The 18,680-nt window shown below is 53.8% G+C and overlaps 1 protein-coding gene across 1 annotated transcript in view; it reads left to right on the top strand.

Annotated features, from left to right (window-relative positions):
- The window catches only part of BCL3 (BCL3 transcription coactivator), a 120,901-nt gene that overhangs the window by 19,602 nt on the left and 82,619 nt on the right, over nucleotides 1-18,680 (top strand). Inside the window, exon 2 of the mRNA XM_078651275.1 lies at nucleotides 6,001-6,178. Within this exon, the coding sequence (XP_078507401.1) occupies nucleotides 6,001-6,178 (178 nt within the window). The remainder of the gene's footprint in view (nucleotides 1-6,000; nucleotides 6,179-18,680) is intronic.

Genomic DNA, 18,680 nt, shown 5'->3' with positions numbered 1-18,680 from the left:
TTACCTCCCAGGCTTCTCCTCCCCCTACTCTCCAGATGAAGGGCAGTCTGGTGCCATCTCAACCCCTCCCTGGGTCAAGACCTCTCCCTGCTCCTCTCACCTCTCAGATCCAGACAGTCAATCCACATTCAGCAGAGACACACAGAAATGCTTACAGCACAAACCTCAGCCACTTTCTAAAAGAGTGGCTTCTGAACACACAGTGACAAAACCACTTTCATAGAAAGATGTGTTATGACACTGTGAGTTCATACATACCAAACTTCACCTCTCCATTTTAAACCTGTGGGAAACTAGGCTAACAAACACAACACCCAGCCTCCCCCATTCTGTCCTACGGGCAGGATGGCCTTTCAGCAGTGAAAAATGAAATGGAGTGCTTTTCACTGTCAGGACATAACACACACAGCGTATGTTCTGCCTTTTACTTACACTGCACCCTGCCCCGGGGTTACCCGGGACCTTCCACAGGGGTTCCAATTGTGTACCCAAAGGGTAAGTAAGGCCTGTCAAGTGGTTTCCCTTGTCAGAACAACATGCTAACTTAGCAACCGGCACGCAAGCCCTACACTGCAGGCCTGAGTTCCCTTCTCCGCGCACCTTTGCATTACCAGCCCTGGCACACACAGTGCACATTACTAGGGACTTTACTAGTAAGGCAAAAATACCAATCATGGCCGACCAATTACCATTACACTTTACACAGGGAACACTTGTACTTTGACACTAATCAGCAGTGGCAACGTACCCAAAGCATCTAAATTGGCAACTCTATGTCAGGAAAACGGTCTAGGGGGGAAGCAAAATGTTTTAGGGAACTTTAGCCAAAAAGGCCAAGTCCTACACTGATCAGGACGGTGAACAGCCTTTACAAGGAAACTTTTACAACGCACTACCATTACGACGCAACTTTTACAACGCAAACCATTACAACGCATTGCACTGGGGGGCGCTCTAGGATAGGGAATAGATTTAATGTACTATCCAACACCTTCCCTACTATCCACGGGGACTGGAGTTGGAATAGTAAATTAAACTATTCACTATCCAGCGGCCAAAAGCACTATGCGTTGTAATGGTATGCGTTGTAAAACTTGCGATGTAAAGGTAGGCGTTGTAAAAGTATGCGTTGTAACGTCATACATCCGATCAGGACACAGCTGGGTCAGTGAAAACATGACCATGCATTCTTCTTAAAGTGTCAGCCTGGATGCCAGACATGAGCCAAAGTGGACAGCTCCAAGAGCGAGCGAATAAACTCTGGGGCACAGGGAGGTCATTCATGGGTTTGCAGCAGACCAGGTGTGCCCGGGGACAGATGTGCCCCAGAACCAGTGTTCCTCGGGCTAGGTGTGCCCCAGACCAGGTGTCCCTGGGGACAAGTGTTCCCAAGACCATGTGTCCCAAGCGACGGATATGCCCCAGACCAGGTGTGCCTCAGATTAGGTGTGTCCAGGGACTGGTGTGATCAGGGCCAGCTGTGCCCTGGGCCAGGTGTGCACCAGACTAGGTGTGCCCATGTACAGATGTGCCCCAGACCAAGTGTGCCTCAGACCAGGTGTGCCTCGGGCTAGGTGTGCCCCAGATCAGGTGTGCCCCAGATCAGGTGTGCTTGGGGACAGGTGTCGCCCAGTCCAGGTGTGCTTCGGTACTGGAGTTCCCAAGACCAGGTATGGCCAGGGACAGATTTTCCCCAGACCAAGTGCACCCGGAGACAGGTGTGCCTGGGGCCAGGTGTGCCCCAGACCAGGTATGCCTCATACCAGATGTGCCAGGGGAGAGGCGTGCCCCAGACCGGTCTGCTCGGGAAACGGTTGTGTCCAAGACCACGTGTGCCAGGGGACAGGTGTGCATCAGACCAGATCTGTTGAGATAGAGTGTTCATCATAGATTTTGAAGTTGGAGCAGTGCGCTTGGTTTTTGGGTGAGGTTTGGGAAGACAGTGCGGGGAGAAGACTAGTCAAAGTGCTTGCAAGGTTGATTTTTGGCATTCTCAAGTTCAGTTCTGAAGAATTCTTTTTTAGAGTTGAGGATTTTCCTATTGTAGGCATTTCTGGCCTGGCGGAGACGTTTTAGATGGGCTGCTGATGGGTGTTGTTTCCAGTTTTGTTCATTCTGTTGAAGGGATCTCCTATCCTTGCTGAAGGATCCGCTGAACCAGGGATTCCTGTCTTTGATCTGGGGTCTTTTTAATTTTAGTGGAGCCAGGTCATCGAGAACGTCAGATATAGTTGAGGAATAATGATCCGCGAGGTTGTTGACCGAGGTGCACTGAGGGAGGGGGGGGTCGGACACACAGCGCGCTGCCAGTTTCTCGTGATCAAGGTTCTTGGTGTCTCTAACCCATTGTTTGGAAATCACGGGTTGAGGTGTCCATGTTTTGTGGGTGCTGGGCAGGGGGAAGGTGATGGCGCGGTGGTCAGACCAATCACAAGGGTCGATAGAGAGAAGTTTGGCCTCTGATTCCTTAGCAATGATCCAGTCTAGGTTGGCGCCTTTTAAATGAGTAGGGAGGGAGCAGTCTTGGGTAAGGGCTTGGTCAGCCAAGAAGTCTCTGATGGCGATGACCTGAGGGTCCTTAGGATCGTTACAATGGTCCTAGATTGAGATGTGATGGTCCTAGATTGAGATGTGATGGTCCTGCTAGAGATGTGACAGTCCTGCCAGAGATGTGACAGTCCTGTTAGAGATATGATCGTCCTGGATAGAGATGTGATGGTCCAGGATCGAGATGCGACAGTCCTGCTAGAGATGTGATGGTAATGTGACAGTCCTGCTAGAGATGTGACTGTCCTGCTGGAGATGTGACAGTCCTGCTAGAGATGTGATGGTCCTAGCTTGAGATGTGACAGTCCTGCTAGAGATGTGACTGTCCTGCTGGAGATGTGATAGTCCTGCTAGAGATGTGATGGTCCTTGATTGAGATGTGATGGTCCTGGGTAGAGATGTGACTCTCCTGCTAGAGATGTGACAGTCCTGCTAGAGATGTGATGGTCCTTGATTGAGATGTGATGGCCCTGGGTAGAGATGTGACTCTCCTGCTAGAGATGTGACAGTCCTGCTAGAGATGTGATGGTCCTTGATTGAGATGTGATGGTCCTGGGTAGAGATGTGACAGTCCTGCTAGAGATGTGATGGTCCTGGGTAGAGATGTGACTGTCCTGCTGGAGATGTGCCAGTCCTGCTAGAGATGTGATGGTCCTTGATTGAGATGTGATGGTCCTGGGTAGAGATGTGACTCTCCTGCTAGAGATGTGACAGTCCTGCTAGAGATGTGATGGTCCTTGATTGAGATGTGATGGTCCTGGGTAGAGATGTGACAGTCCTGCTAGAGATGTGATGGTCCTGGGTAGAGATGTGTCAGTCCTGCTAGACATATGATGGTCCAGGATAGAGAAGCAACAGCCCTGCTAGAGATGTGACAGTCCTTCTAGAGCTGTGATGGTCCTGTTAGAGATATGATGGTCCTAGATTGAGATGTGACTGTCCTGCTAGAGATGTGTCAGTCCTTCTAGAGCTGTGATGGTCCTGTTAGAGATATGATGGTCCTAGATTGAGATGTGACTGTCCTGCTTGAGATGTGATGGTTCTGGATAGAGATGTGACTGTCTTGCTGGAGATGTGATGGTCCTGAATAGAGATGTGACAGTCCTGCTAGAGATCTGATGGTCATAACTAGGATGTGATGGTCCTGGATAGAGATGTGATGGTCCTGGATAGAGATGCGATGGTCCTGGCTAGAGATGTGATGGTCATAACTAGGATGTGATGGTCCTGGATAGAGATGCGACTGTCCTGCTGGAGATGTGATGGTCTTTGATGGAGCTGTGATGGTCCTGGATAGAGAAGCAACGGTCCTGCTAGAGATGTGACTGTCCTGATAGACATATGATGGTCCTGGATAGAGATGCGACTGTCCTGCTGGAGATGTGACAGCCCTGGTAAGGGCTTGGTCAGCCAAGAAGTCTCTGATGGCGATGACCTGAGGGTCCTTAGGATCGTTACAATGGTCCTAGCTTGAGATGTGATGGTCCTGGGTAGAGATGTGACTGTCCTTCTAGAGCTGTGATGGTCCTGTTAGAGATATGATGGTCCTAGATTGAGATGTGATGGTCCAGGATAGAGAAGCAACAGCCCTGCTAGAGATGTGATGGTCTTTGATAGAGCTGTGATGGTCCTACTAGAGATGTGACTGTCCTGATAGACATATGATGGTCCTGGATAGAGATGTGACAGTACGGCTGGAGATGGACGAGATTCTACATTGCAGTGAATATTATAGTGTCCAATATCAAAACATTGCTCAATGAGCAGGCACTCGGGCTCAGCTGAGAGCTAATACTATAATATTCACTAAACTCTGGAATCTTGCCCCCTAATGCTTTGCAGGGCCTTCAGTTGGCATTGTATTTTTGCCCATAACTTTGCTTGGGGTGGTCCTAAGAGGATGGGACCACCACCAAATCATTCAGCATGATATGCTCCTTGTGTTCAAGGCATCTGCTTGGTCCTCCCCCCTAGGTTAGGGGGGACCCCAAAATCATCACCTCTCTCATTGCCTGATGTTTTTCAAAGTTCACTTTTGTGTAATGTTTATATCATTTTTAGCATTTAAAGGTTAAGTTGTCTTTTCAAAGAGTTGTGGGTGCAGTTGCAAACTCCTCTCTGTTGTTCCGTGTTTTAAATGTGATGCGTAGTTAACAAATCTCCAGAGCCTAGTTCATTGCCCACGGTTAATGATGGTGGTTCATGAGATGGGCGTCACCGCTTGTGAAGGGTGAGACATCATGCAAGTTGTACTTCACAATGCAAGGTGTGCACACACTGGCTAGGGCTGGCACATCAGACAAGGAGCAGCACATCAGACAAGGTGTTGCACATCCCGCGAGTGGTGGACCCTCAAGTGAGGGGTGTCACATCCTGTGAGCGGTGATTCAAAAAGGGGGTGGTGATGGACAGAGTATCTGAGTTAATCAGAACACTCCCCGGAAGCTTGTTTCCTTTCCAGTAAAGAATTGGCTTGGTAGTTTGGTTTGCCCTGTTCCCATGATGCACTGGGCCAGGGACAGACTAATTTGCATATAGCCAGGTTCTAAACTGGGATGGTGCAGTGAGCTAAAAAACGGTGATGGGTCAAGCCCTGATCTGTTGACTGGGTAAGAGTGGTCTGCTTAACTCAGATGCTCTGTCCATCACCACCCCCTTTCATGAATCGTTTTGGCCACTATAGGTGTGGCAGGGTATACTCAGACATGAGTCCCTTGCTCACTGCACCATCAGGATTCAAGCAAGCCGGGCCGGAGACGGCTGTAATGCCAGAAACCAGTCCCCGGAAGCTTGTCTCCTTTCTGGTGAAGAATTGGCTTGGTAGTTTGGTCTGCCCTGTTCCCATGATGCACTGGGCCAGGGACAGACTAATTTGCATATAGCCAGGTTCTGAGCTGGGATGGGGCAGTGAGATAAATAACGGTGATGGATCAAGCCCTGATCTTTGGACTGGGTAAGAGTGGTCTGCTTAATTCAGACACTCTGTCCATCACCACCCCCTTTACTGAATCCTGTGAGCGGAGGCACCTCTTTGTGATGGGTGACACATCAGGCCCATGGCAGCACATCATGCAAGGGGTGGCACATCATGTGAGCGGTGGCACACCCTGAAAGGGTGGCACGTCATGTGAGGAGAAGCTCATCTTCTAAGGGGTGGCGGATCATGCCAGGGGTGGCACCTCCTGTGAAGGTACACGCATCATGCAAGGGGCAGCATTCCTGACAAGGGGAGGAACATCATAGAAGGGATGGCACATCATGGAAGAGGTGGCACATCATGCAAGGGGTGGCAGCTGTTGTGGAGAGTGGCACATCATGGCGGTGGCAGCACATCATGCAAGGGGTGGCACCTCCTGCTGGGGACTGGCACCGCTGTGCCCACATGACTCTTCGTGCCTTGTGTTCTTGCGTTCTCTAGTCTGGTATTAAGACTTATCTTCTTCAATGTTCCAGGTGCCCACTGCCCTTACCCGCCGCGCCACCTGCCTCTCCAGCTGTATGCCTCCCATGCCCTGGGGCAAGGAGCGATGCTGGGCATGCACACCTCCCCCTACCAGCTCATCTGCCCCCTGGAGAACCAGCTGAGCAGCGACATCGCCTTGGCCTCGAAGCAGGACGAAGATGGTGACACGTAAGAGCACTTAAATCTGTTTGTGGTCACCTGGACTGGGTGGGGAAGGAGGGGGTCGAGGGGTAGGTGAATGGATAGTGGGGGGTAGGTGAATGGATAGTGGGGGGGCAGGTGAATGGGGAGGCAAAGGGTGAGTTAGGGATTCCTGGTGCTCACTTATATATTGCACTCAGTATATTTTAATGTCGCCTCGTTGGTGCGGTGCTCTTCAGGGAGGGTGTCCACCCAACACCCTCAGAAAAACCCAAGGGGATCAAATAACAGCAGCAAACCCTTAAGCACAGTGTATACACAATTTGTGGAATTATTCTTCAGATGCCAAAGTACATTGTTATCAAATGTCCAATCTGTATTGGTTCTTCACTCGCTGCCAACATGTTTCGACCCAGCGTCTTGACCCAGGACTTCATCAGGGCTGCTTCGTTTTGGCACGTATTTTGCTCTGGTCTTGTGTTTCTCATGACCCGATACCTGTCACGAGTCCCTTTTAATAACCAGGCAGATTGTTTTAAAGGAATAACACCCTCCAAATTTCGAACCACACTCAGTCTGTGTGGGTAATCTGGGAGAGTATACCACTGATTACGGCGGCCTTCCCGTGAAAGGGGAGGGGCAGGCGAATTGGGAGGGGCAGATGAATTGGAAGGGGCAGGGGCAGTGAACAGATAGGGGCAGGTGAATAGAAAGGCTCAGGGGCAGGTGAGTGTGGAGGTGCAGGGGCAGTAAACAGATGGGGGCAGGTGAATAGGAAGGGGCAGTGTCTGTGAATGAGAAGGGGCAGAGGCAGATGAATAGGTAGAGCCAAGGGCAGGTGAATGGGGAGGGGCAGGCTCAGTGAACAGATGGGGTAGGTGAATAGGTAGGGTCAGGGGCTGATGAATGGGGGCAGAGGCAGATGAACAGATAGGGGCAAGTGAATAGGTTGGGACAGGGGCAGGTGAATGGGGAGGGGCAGGGTCAGTGAACAGATAGGGGCAGGTGAATAGGGAGTGGCAGAGGCAGGTGAAAAGGTAATGGCAAGTGAACAGGTAGGGGCGGGTGAATAGGTTGGGACAGGGGGAGGTGAATGGGGAGGGTGAGGGGCTGATGAATAGGTAGAGTCAAGGTCAGGTGAATGGGGAGGGGCAGGGTCAGTGAACAGATGGGGGCAGGTGAATAGGTAGGGTCAGGGACAGGTGAATGGGGAGGGTCAGGGGCTGATGAATAGATAGAGGCAGGTGAATAGGTTGGGACAGGGGCAGGTGAATGGGGAGGGTCAGGGGCTGATGAATAGGTAGAGTCAAGGGCAGGTGAATGGGGAGGGGCAGGGTCAGTGAACAGATGGGGTAGGTGAATAGGTAGGGTCAGGGGCAGGTGAGCGTGGAGGGGCAGTGAACAGATGGGGCAGGTGAATAGGTAGGGTCAGGGGCTGATGAATGGGGGCAGAGGCAGATGAATAGATAGAGGCAGGTGAATAGGTTGGGTCAGGGACAGGTGAATGGGGAGGGGCAGGGCTAGTGAACAGATAGGGGCAGGTGAATAGGTTGGGTCAGGGGCAGGTGAATGGGGAGGGGCAGGGCTAGTGAACAGATAGGGGCAGGTGAATAGGTAGGGTCAGGGACAGGTGAATGGGGAGGGTCAGGGTCAGTGAACAGATAGGGGCAGGGGAATAGGGAGTGGCAGAGGCAGGTGAAAAGGTAATGGCAAGTAAACGGGTAGGGGCGGTGAATAGGTTGGGACAGGGGGAGGTGAATGGGGATGGGCAGAGGCAGGTGAAAATGTAGGGAAAGTGAACAGGTAAGGGCAGGTGAATAGGGAGGGGCCGGGGCAGTGAACAGATGGGGGCAGGTGTATAGGTAGGATCAGGGGCTAGTGATGGAGAGGGTCCGAGGCAGATGGATAGGTAGGGGCAGTGACTAGGTTGGGACAGGGGCAGGTGAATGGGAACGGTCTGCGTATGAAACAATGTTGAGTCCGTAGGTTCTGACGATGGGGGCGAGCGGAGCTATGTAGACGTTGAATAGCATTGGGCTGAGGGAGGGCCCCTTGGGAACTCTGCAGGTGGTTGGTGTAGGGTCCGAGAGGAAATGAGGGAGTCTGACCGTTGCGTTCTGCTGGAAAGAAAGGAGCGGATCCAGTCGAGGGCCTTGTTCCGGATCCCTGCGTCGTGGAGTCTGCATGATAGGGTGCGGTGGGAGACTGTGTCGAAGGCTGCTGAGAGGTTGAGGAGGATAAAGGCTCCTGTTTCTCCTCTGTCCAGTAGGGAGCGGACGTCATCTGTTGTGGCGAGGAGGGTGGTTTCTGTGCTGTAATTTTTTCTGAAGCCAGATTTGGAGGAGTCGAGTATGTTGTGCTCTTCGATGAAGATGTTGAGTCGGCTGTTGATGGCTTTCTCAGTGACTTTCGCTGGGAACGGGAGCAGGGCGATGGGTCTGTAGTTTTTGAGGTCGGTGGGGTCTGCTGGGGGCTTCTTCAGGAGGGGGTTCATCTCGGCATGCATCCAGTTGTCGGGAAAGGAAGTGTTCGCCAGGGAGCGGTTGATGGTGTGGCAGAGCATGGGTGCGATGGTGTCGGTGGCTCTGTTGAAGATGTGGTGGGGACAGGGGTCCCTGGGAGACTCCTGTCCCTGTCCCCAGTCCCCTGTCCTTCATTACCTTCTGTGTATCTTTGGTGTTGCATTAAAAAATATCTTCTTAGGGTAAATGCATTCTCCCGTGCAATGAGGTATTTTTGTGCTAGGAAAATAGTGCTAAATGCAGAATTATGCTTCTCACGTAATTACACGCAATCTTGCTGAATTTTTTACTAACTCCGCATGGTTGAATTTAACACAGAATTACACAGGTTACGGACATCCCTTTAAAGAGGGCTTTAAGCAAGGCGGGAGAGGCCACTCATCCCACGGGAGCCATCAGAGGGTGGTTTGTGAAGAAGGATTGTGCCTGCCTCGGTTTCCAGCTCCCCTGGGGTTTATGGCAGCAGCAAAACGAGAAGGACAGAGGGATAGGAAAAAAGAGACAAGAAAAAAAGAAATAGGAAGGGAGCGGGGGCTGATGTGAACACTTTAGCGGGGGCTAGTCTGTACCCTTCAGCGGGGGCTGGTCTGTACCCTTTAGAGGGGACTGGCTTGTATCCTTTAGTGGGGGCTGGTTTATACCCTTCAGCGGGGGCTGGTTTGCACATTTCAGCGGGGGCTGGTCTATACCCTTCAGCGGGGGCTGGTCTGTACCCTTTAGGGGGGGCTGGTTTGTACCCCTTAGCGGGGGCTGGTCTGTACCCTTTAGGGGGGGCTGGTTTGTACCCCTTAGCGGGGGCTGGTTTGTACCCTTTATCGGGGCTGGTCTGTACCCTTTAGCAGGGGCTGGCTGGTTTGTACCCTTTAGCGGGGCTGGTCTGTACTCTTCAGCGGGGGCTGCTTTGTACCCTTTAGCGGGGGCTGGTCTGTACCCTTTAGCAGGGGCTGGCTGGTCTGTACCCTTTTGTGGGGGCTGGTTTGTACCCTTTAGCGGGGCTGGTCTGTACTCTTCAGCGGGGGCTGTTTTGTACCCTTTAGCAGGGGCTGGTTTGCACCCCTCAGCAGGGCCTGGTTTGCACCCCTCAGCGGGGCTCATATGCATACTCATGTTGGGGTGGTTGTAGTTTCCGGTCTGGCTTTGACCTCAGTGGGCTCAGTGCTGCTACTTCTGGACACAAGTTTGAATTCTGACTCAGCAAACTCAGACCTTCATCCTCCAGAGATTGATAAATATAGTACTATGAGGTCGAGTCATGGCATGAATTCGGGTGTACAACACCTAGATGCCACTGTTGTGTTGTGAGACCCCCATCAGGAAGGATCCACGCCCACCCCCAGTGGAACTACTGTGGTACAGCCCCCGGCGGAGCCGAGGATGGGTCATGACCGGACATACGGGTCAGACCATGGTACCCACTAAGGGAGAGTTGGTGAAATTCATTGTCCCCTGCTAATCACCCCAGGGCGCCCTCCCCACCTGGGCACGTGACAGCCCCTCCAGCGGTGTGCCCTCTGGGGGTGTGTGTTGCGTTTTTGTGTTTGCCTCCAGGAGGTTTGCGGATGTGTGTGGAGGTGGTGTGATGTGTGTGTGTGTGTGGAGGTGGAGGTGGTGTGATGTGTGTGTGTGTGTGGAGGTGGAGGTGGTGTGATGTGTGTGTGTGTGCTGATGGTTGTATGCATATGCCCCCGTCTGCCCCCTGTGGCTGCCCGTGCCCCCAAATGACCCCTGTGGCTGCCCGTGCCCCCATCTGCCCCCTGTGGCTGCCTGTGTCCCCATCTGCCCTCTGTGGCTGCCTGTGCCCCCATCTGTCCCCTGTGGCTACCCGTGCCCCCATCTGCCCCCTGTGGTTGCCCGTGCCCCCGTCTGCCCCCTGTGGCTGCCCGTGGCCCCATCTGCCCCCTCTGGCTGCCCATGCCCTCTTCTGCCCCCTGTGGTTGCCCGAGTCCCCTTCTGCCCCCTGTGGCTGCCCGTGGCCCCATCTGCCCCCTGTGGCTGCCCGTGCCCCCATCTGCCCCCTGTGGTTGTCCGTGCCCCTGTCTACCCACTGTGGCTGCCCGTGGCCCCATCTGCCCCCTGTGGCTGCCCGTGCCCCCATCTGCCCCCTGTGGTTGCCCGTGCCTTCTTCTGCCCCCTGTGGTTGCCCGAGCCCCCTTCTGCCCCCTGTGGCTGCCCGTGCCCCCATCTGCCCCCTGTGGCTGCCCGTGCCCCAAATGCCCCCTGAGGTTACCCGTGCCGTCATCTGCCCCCTGTGGCAGCCTGTGCCCTTGTCTGCCCCCTGTGGTTGTCCGTGCCCCCGTCTACCCACTGTGGCTGCCCGTGGCCCCATCTGCCCCCTGTGGCTGCCCGTGCCCCCATCTGCCCCCTGTGGTTGCCCGTGCCTTCTTCTGCCCCCTGTGGTTGCCCGAGCCCCCTTCTGCCCCCTGTGGCTGCCCGTGCCCCCATCTGCCCCCTGTGGCTGCCCGTGCCCCAAATGCCCCCTGAGGTTACCCGTGCCGTCATCTGCCCCCTGTGGCAGCCTGTGCCCTTGTCTGCCCCCTGAGGTTGCCCGTGCCCCCATCTGCCCCCTGTGGTTGCCTTCTTACGTCTGCTCCTGGGAGGGTGCGTGTGCCCTCACACCTGTGCACCCCCCCCCCTCTCACGTGCACCGACCTGCTGCTTATCGACCTGCTGCTTATCGGAAGAGTCAGAGAGTTTCACTCTGAAGAAACCCAGAGACCACAGACTTCCCTCGAGTCAGCTGACCTGAGCGTCTCACGCTCCTGCCAGGCGTCTCTCACCTCCCTCCGCCCCGCGCGGGCTGAGGCCTGCTCCTCCTTTCAACATCTGCCTGACTCGATCATTCGTTCATTCTCTCTCTCCCCCTCTCTCCATCTCTCACTCTCTCTGTCGCTTTTTCTTTATCACTCCCACTGTTGGACTTGGCCCTTCTGACAGGTTCACCAGTAAACTTTTTGCTTGTTAAAGTGACTTTGTGTTAGTTATTTTTGGGCTTCTGCGCACTTTCACTGTGTCTCAGTGTAAAGTGCGTGCGCACTCTGAGTGCGTGTGGTGAGATTGGCCTGCCCTCCCATAGGAATGCATGGGGAATGTACATATCCATGTTAGTTTCTGAGGCGTGGGGAGTGCAGACTCGAGTTTGGTATGTGCGGACTCGTGTGATTAAATGCTGCGCAATGATGTGTGCGGCGTTATTGTGCCTGGTGTGGAAGTGCCACTTCTAGAAGTTAACCTGTCTGTGTATAAAAGGTAAATTGGCTGTCTGGCTTGTGATTGGCTGAGACTGGCTGGTGTGCCTGGCTCCATGAGTCAGGATGGGTCTGCCCCGGTGGTGAGTAGAGAGATCTGCATATTAATGTGAGAGAGGGGTGAACCTGGGACCTGACTAGGGCTGGGCTTTCCCTACACAATGCTGGCTCCGCCCCCTGTGGTGCAACTGATGACCCTAGCCTCTCTAGTGAATGGGAAGAGTGGCTGAGCACAACAGAGTGCTCCAGAACCAGCTGCGACTGGTTTTTCCCTTCACCCTGAAGCCTAAACAAAGGGATTTGGTGTATAAAAAAGGGGCTGTGACCCCAGGTAAATGTTCTTGCTGATCCTAATTTGAGGGGGGCCTGCTGCTGGGCGCCAGGAGGACCGCCACTGGACTGCCTCCCTGCCTGGAGGGCCCTGTGAGCTGGCCCCTGGGCCCAGCCTTTGCCCCCCCCACCTCCTGAAGGACTTTGCCCTGTAGTGCTTGGAGCACTGTTTTCCTCCTTACAGCGCCTGCAAAGCGCTGTGTTTTACTTTCCAGGGAGCGCTTCTGCTTTTAAATTGCAGCACGGAGCCACGTCCGTCCCGCAGAGCGAGTCCCCCGCGTAGGGATCCCCCTGCCTTGGTGCCGTCTTGTGCCCCTGTCGGGTGCCCACCCCGCCAGGGACTTGGTGCTGATTGTGTACGTAAATCGCGGGTGCCTACCCTGATTTATAGGTTAATTCGCGGGAGCCTACCCCGCATTGCCCAGATCTAAGAGAAAGAATTCACCGCCGCAGCCCAGGCGTGTCCAAAGACGTTGCCGGGCCGCTGCCGTCGCGACCCGGAAGCTAGGCGTCCCTGCCTGGTTGTGGGCGGGGCCGCGTGACCAGAGGAAGTCCGGCCGGCGGAGGAGACAGGAAGCAGGGCTCCTGCATCCGCGGTGTGAGCCCTGCGGGTGTCTCCCACAGGAGAGCCCTGCAGCAAAGGCCCAGGACCTGTGAGAGGAGCACCAGCCGCCGCAGAAAGAAGAAGGGAAGCCCCGCGGAGACGCCGCCTCTCAGCAGCCGGTGAGTGCGGACGTCTTGGGAAGGGTCCCAATTTATTGACGAGCGTCCCCGAATGGCAGCGGGTCGCTCCTCTGCTAAAGTGCAGCATTTTCTGGCGATTCCGAGCCCACGAGGGCTCCAACGATCAAGGGGGCATTTTGTTCATCAGAGCCCACGAGGCTCAGAGGGCGCATTGTGATTTCGAGCCCACGAGGGCTCCAGGGGCACCCTTGTTCTTTAAAGGTCCCGTGGGGGCCCGGGCATATCCCTTGAGCGGCCCCGGAAGGCAGCTGGCCGCTCCCACTTCAAACCCAGCTCACGGGGGCATTGTGCAGATCGAGTCCTCCGAGCGGGACTCCAACGACGGGGGCATTTCTTCGAGCCCATGAGGCTCCACCAGGCATTTTGTTTCTCGAGCCCAGGAGGCTCCAACGACCCCGGGGGCATTTCTGGTGGTAGAGCGGCCCAGCTAGCAGCGGGCCGCTCCCCCAGTGGTGGCGGCATTGTTCTCTCGAGCCTACGTGGCTCCACCATCGTGAGGGGCATTTTTGTCATTTAGGAGCCCAGAGGAGGCTCAAAAGGCACGCTGGTGCCCATACGCAATTCCACAGCTGCCCAGCAGTTAGTGGGCAGCTGATACGTTTAGGCCCCTTTCGCATCTCCGTTGGTTGCCTGCGCAGCCAGCCCTGACATTTTGGACACAGGGCGTTTCAGCCCCTGAGAGGCCAGTTGGCCTGGGGGACAGTTCCATGTGTTGTGCCCTTGCGTGGGGTACATGTTTATTCCTTATGTGATCTTTTGCGCAAATGTGACTACCTGCCTAATGTGATTGTTATGTCATGTGCAATGCTTTTATGCCTATACCCCTAAATGTATTTGTATGCTTAGGAGAGTGTGTTCCTAGTATAGGTGATGCTAGTGAGTCCATGATTCCCTGCGTGATAATTGCCTAGGGTGTTTAGGATTGCGTAGGTGGTACTTACCTTTTACCAGCGGTTACTGGTTGTGTGCTACACTTATTATTTGGTGCTACAATTATTACAAGTTCTATGTGCTAACGTTATTCCTACAAAGTGCTATTTCTACCAAGTGCTAGTTCTAAAAGTGCATATTCCTGACAGTGGTCTATGTGGCCCTGTCCTGTGTATATAATCCCCTGTAAATTCTGCCCGTGCCTATGGCACATTGTAAAGTGTGTGTTTCCTATCTAATGTGTTTGGTATAATACAAAGGTTATTTTTATATATAACCTTCTGTGGAGTTTCCTTTGTGGTGGGTCCTGGGTGTTGTTGCTGGGTGCGTGCGCAAATACTTAACTTACATCGCCTCCAAGTTTAGCCTTACTGCTCGTGTCACGTTACCTAGAGGGTGAGCAGGGGTTATCTTTGGCGTGTAACTCCCTTGCCCTGACTAGAGTGGTGGTTTCTGCCTGGCTTTGGCGCAAGCCTTAGCCAACCGGAAATCGCCATTTCTAACACTCACTCTCTCGCTTTTTTTTGTATTCTCTTTCTAAAGCTCTCTCTCTCTCTCTCACCATATTTCCCACTTTCTCTTTCTCTTCATCTCTGTCTCCATCTCTCTCTGTCTCTGTGTCTCTCCCTCTCTCTTTTTCTGTGTCTCTCCCTCTCACTTTCTCAGTCTCTCCCTCTCGCTCTCTCTCTCTCTCACTCTGTCTCTCTTTCTTTTTCTCTCTCCCTCTCTCTTTCTCTGGCATCATTTATCTTTGTCTTGTTGTATCTCTCCCTGTCTCTACGCCACTCTTTCTTTCACTCTCTCTTTGCCTGTCTCTCGCTCTCTCCCTCTCTCTGTTTCTCTCGCATTGTCTCTCTCGCTCTTTCTCTTTCTTTCTGACTCTCCCCCACTCTCCCACTCTCTCGCTCTCTCCTCTCTCTCTCCTCTCTGTCAGTTTTTGTTAGGCAAGAAAATACCTACTTTCTAAAAGAGGTATTTTTAAACACAGAATGTAAAAATCATACACACTAAAAGATGTATTTTAACATTCTGAGTACAGGCATACTAAACTATATTTTTGGATCTTGCTCCTAGTGTCAGGTATGATTATAAGATGTTATAATCAAACTGCCCATTATTGCTCTCTTCCTCTTCCTTTCTCTCTCCTTCTCTCTCTCTTCTCACCTCTCCTCTGTCTCTCTCTCTCTCTCTCTCTCTCTCTCTCTCTGTCTCTTGTTCCCACTATCACTTTCTCTCTTTGTCTCTCTGTGTTTCTCTCACTGTCTCTCTCTGTGTTCTCGGTAACTTCTTTCCACTCTCTCTTTGTCTCTCTCTCTCTCTCTCTCTCCATTTCTCTCACTGTCTCTCTCTGTTCTCTACCACTCCCTCCCTCCCTCTCTCTTCGTGACTCTCTGTACTCAGAGTTATTAAGGTGATATTGTTCATGATAGCGCAGTTAAGATAGGCACACCACTGCAAGACAAAGCTGATGTTGGTAGCTAATAGCAACCCTAATTAAACTTCATCTTATCAAACCACCATCACATCCTGTCAGAACTGGGGGTCTCTGGTTGGCAGAGGTAGGTACCTTTGTCCAAATAGGGACCCTTGCCTCTAGTCAGGGTAAGGGGCTACACCCCTAAAATAACCCCTGCTCACCCCCTTGGTAGCTTGGCACGAGCAGACAGGCTTATCTCAGAGGTGGTGTGTAAAGCATCTGTGAACACATACAGTAATACAGTGAAAACACTACAGATGGACACCACACCAGTTTAGAAAAATAAGTAATCTTTACTAGACTTAACACAAGACAAAACGACAAAAATCCACAATACCGTAATCAAAAATAAGACTTTATTATGGTAGAAAATAGCTTAGTTCAATGTAGATGGTAAATGTAACACTTTACTCTCAAAGTACCTTAGATGCGTCACGCAATGCAAACAAAAGTGTCGTAGAGAAGGTGATGTGTCGGTTCCTTACACTCAGGGGAGTGGATGCATCGGTTACATACTGCTGTGCAGGGGAGGTGATGTGTCGCTTCCTCACTGTGTGGGGAGTTGATGCGTTGTGTCTTATTGCAGCCCGGTGACGATGCGACAAGATGGCACGGCGATGTGATGCGACAATCCAGTGCAAGACGACAAAATAGTGTCTTTGATGCGATGCGACAATGTTGGATGCGTGGGACTGACACAGATCGTCACGACACCCAGCCACATCGCCGGCCACACGCTAGATGCCATCTTCACCTCCATCCCCCACGTTGCCTTCAGCCACGCCTCCGAACTCACCTGGACCGACCACCACTGCGTCCACTTCAGCTTCCAGAAACCCGTCTCACATCACCGCACCCTACAGATCCCCCGACGTCGCTGGGGCAAGGCCACCAAAGAACTAATACAGGCCCACCTCGCACTCAACCCACTGACCAACCCCACCGACCCTTTGGAGGGGGCCCGCGCCCTCAGACACTGGATGGAAGACTGCGCCAACACCTTAGCCCCATTGAGACAACACACAGGCAGGGACACCAGCCAGAGAGCCAGCTGGTTCACCCCGGAGCTCCTAGCCTCCAAGGCGCCTGTCGGAGACTGGAAAACACCTGGCACAACGACAAAATGGCCGATAGCCGCGCAGCCCTCACCACCACCACCTCATCAGAACCACCAAGAAAGCCTCCTTCAAAGACCGCCTCGACAACAACACACACAACAGCAAGGAGCTCTTCAACATCGTGAAGGAACTCTTAAACCCGGGCTCCTGCACCAACGACATCCTGCCATCGCAAGCCCTCTGCGACGCCCTCGCAGCCTTCTTCCACCGCAAGATCACCGACATCCACGACAGCTTCAACCCCCGGACGCACCACACCAACCCCATCGCACCGCTACCACAATCACCTACCGACCACGACCACCTCACCGCATGGACCAGCGTAACCACCAAAGATACCATCACAACCATGAGCACCATCCGACCCTCTTCCCCACCACATCGCCAACAAGGCCGACAGCTCCATCGCACTCCACCTGCGGAACATCATCAACCTCTCATTCGAGACCGCAACCTTCCCTGCGTGCTGGAAACACGCCGATATCAACGCCCTACTGAAGAAACCCAAGGCGGACCCGAGCGACTTCAAGAACTTCCGGCCCATCTCCCTGATCCCGTTTCCGGTGAAGGTCATCGAAAGGATCGTCAACACCCAGCTCACCCGGTACCTGGAAGAGAACAAGATCCTCGACCCCTCCCAGTCAGGCTTCCGCAAGAACCACAGCACCGAGACCGCCCTCATCGCCGCCACAGACGACGTCAGAGTACTACTCGACAACGGCGAGACAGCAGCCCTCATCCCCCTGGACCTCTCCACTGCCTTCGACACCGTCTGTCATCGCACACTACGCACACGCCTCCGCGACGCAGGGATCCGCGACAAGGCCCTGGAATGGATCACCTCCTTCCTCTCCGACAGAACCCAAGGAGTCCGCCTCCCCCCGTTCCACTCAGGAATCACCAAGACCATCTGCGGCGTCCCGCAAGGATCATCCCTCAGCCCAACACTCTTCAACATCTACATGGCTCCACTCACACGCATCACCAGACTCCAGGACCTCAACTTGATTTAGTATGCTGACGACGCCCAGCTGATCCTCTCCCTCACCAAAAACCCCCTCACCGCCAAAGCCAACCTCCACCGGGGTATGAGGGCCGTCGCCAACTGGATGGAAGACAGCTGGCTCAAACTGAACACGGACAGGACAGAGATCTTCCTCCTCGGACCCAACCCCTCCGCCTGGGACGACTCCTGGTGGCCCACCTCCCTGGGCGCCGCCTCAACACCAACCAACCACGCACGCAACCTGTGAGTCATCCTCGACTAGAAACTCACCATATTCAACCAAATCAACGCAGTCTCCTCAACCTACTTCTACACCCTCCACATGCTCCGAAAGATCTTCAGATGGATCCCTACAGGCACACAGAAAACCGTCACCCACGCCCTCATCAGCAGCAGACTCGACTACGGCAACACCCTCTACGCCGGAGCCCCGGCCAAGCTCATCAGCAGACTTCAAAGAATCCAGAACGCCTCGGCACGCCTGGTCCTTGACGTCCCCCGCCGAGACCTGCACTGGCTCCCCATCAACAAAAGAATCACCTTCAAACTCCTGACCCACACACACAAAGCACTCCACAACACCGTCACTGAATACCTCAACAGCCGACTGTCATTCTACGTACCCAACAGAGAACTTCGCTCAACCGACCGCTCACTGGCCACCGTCCCACACATCCACAGAACTTCCTCGGGGGGAAGATCCTTCTCCCACCTAGACGCCAAGACCTGGAACGCCCTCCCTCTACACCTACGGCAGACAGACGACCCACAGACCTTCAGGAGACTACTCAAGACCTGGCTCTTCGACTGCTAGCTGCAGCCATCCTCCCCAGCGCCTTGAGACCCTCACGGGTATGTAGTGCGCTCAATAAATCCTTGATTGATTGATGTGTGCATGCCCGAAGGCCGTGCGGCGAACTCAGTAACTTCTGAGCCACGACATGCCCTGCGACAGGTTTCTCTGATGATGCGACAGTGACCTCTACGGTGGCATGCAACACGCTTCGTCTGTGATGTGACGGTGAACAGCTGCGGCGGCGGCAGGCTTCTTCGGCAATGCGACGGCAATTGCTGCAGCGGTGACCCGCTTCTCGTTGCATCGCGATTCCAGCTCCCAGCGACACGCAGTCTTCTCAGAGGGCCCAAACAACAGTAGG

This window comes from Lissotriton helveticus, chromosome 7 (assembly GCF_964261635.1).
Source record: "Lissotriton helveticus chromosome 7, aLisHel1.1, whole genome shotgun sequence".
NCBI classification, from domain to species: domain Eukaryota; kingdom Metazoa; phylum Chordata; class Amphibia; order Caudata; family Salamandridae; genus Lissotriton; species Lissotriton helveticus.
Note: the sequence above shows the minus strand (reverse complement) of the source record. Positions and strands in the feature narration are given on the sequence as shown.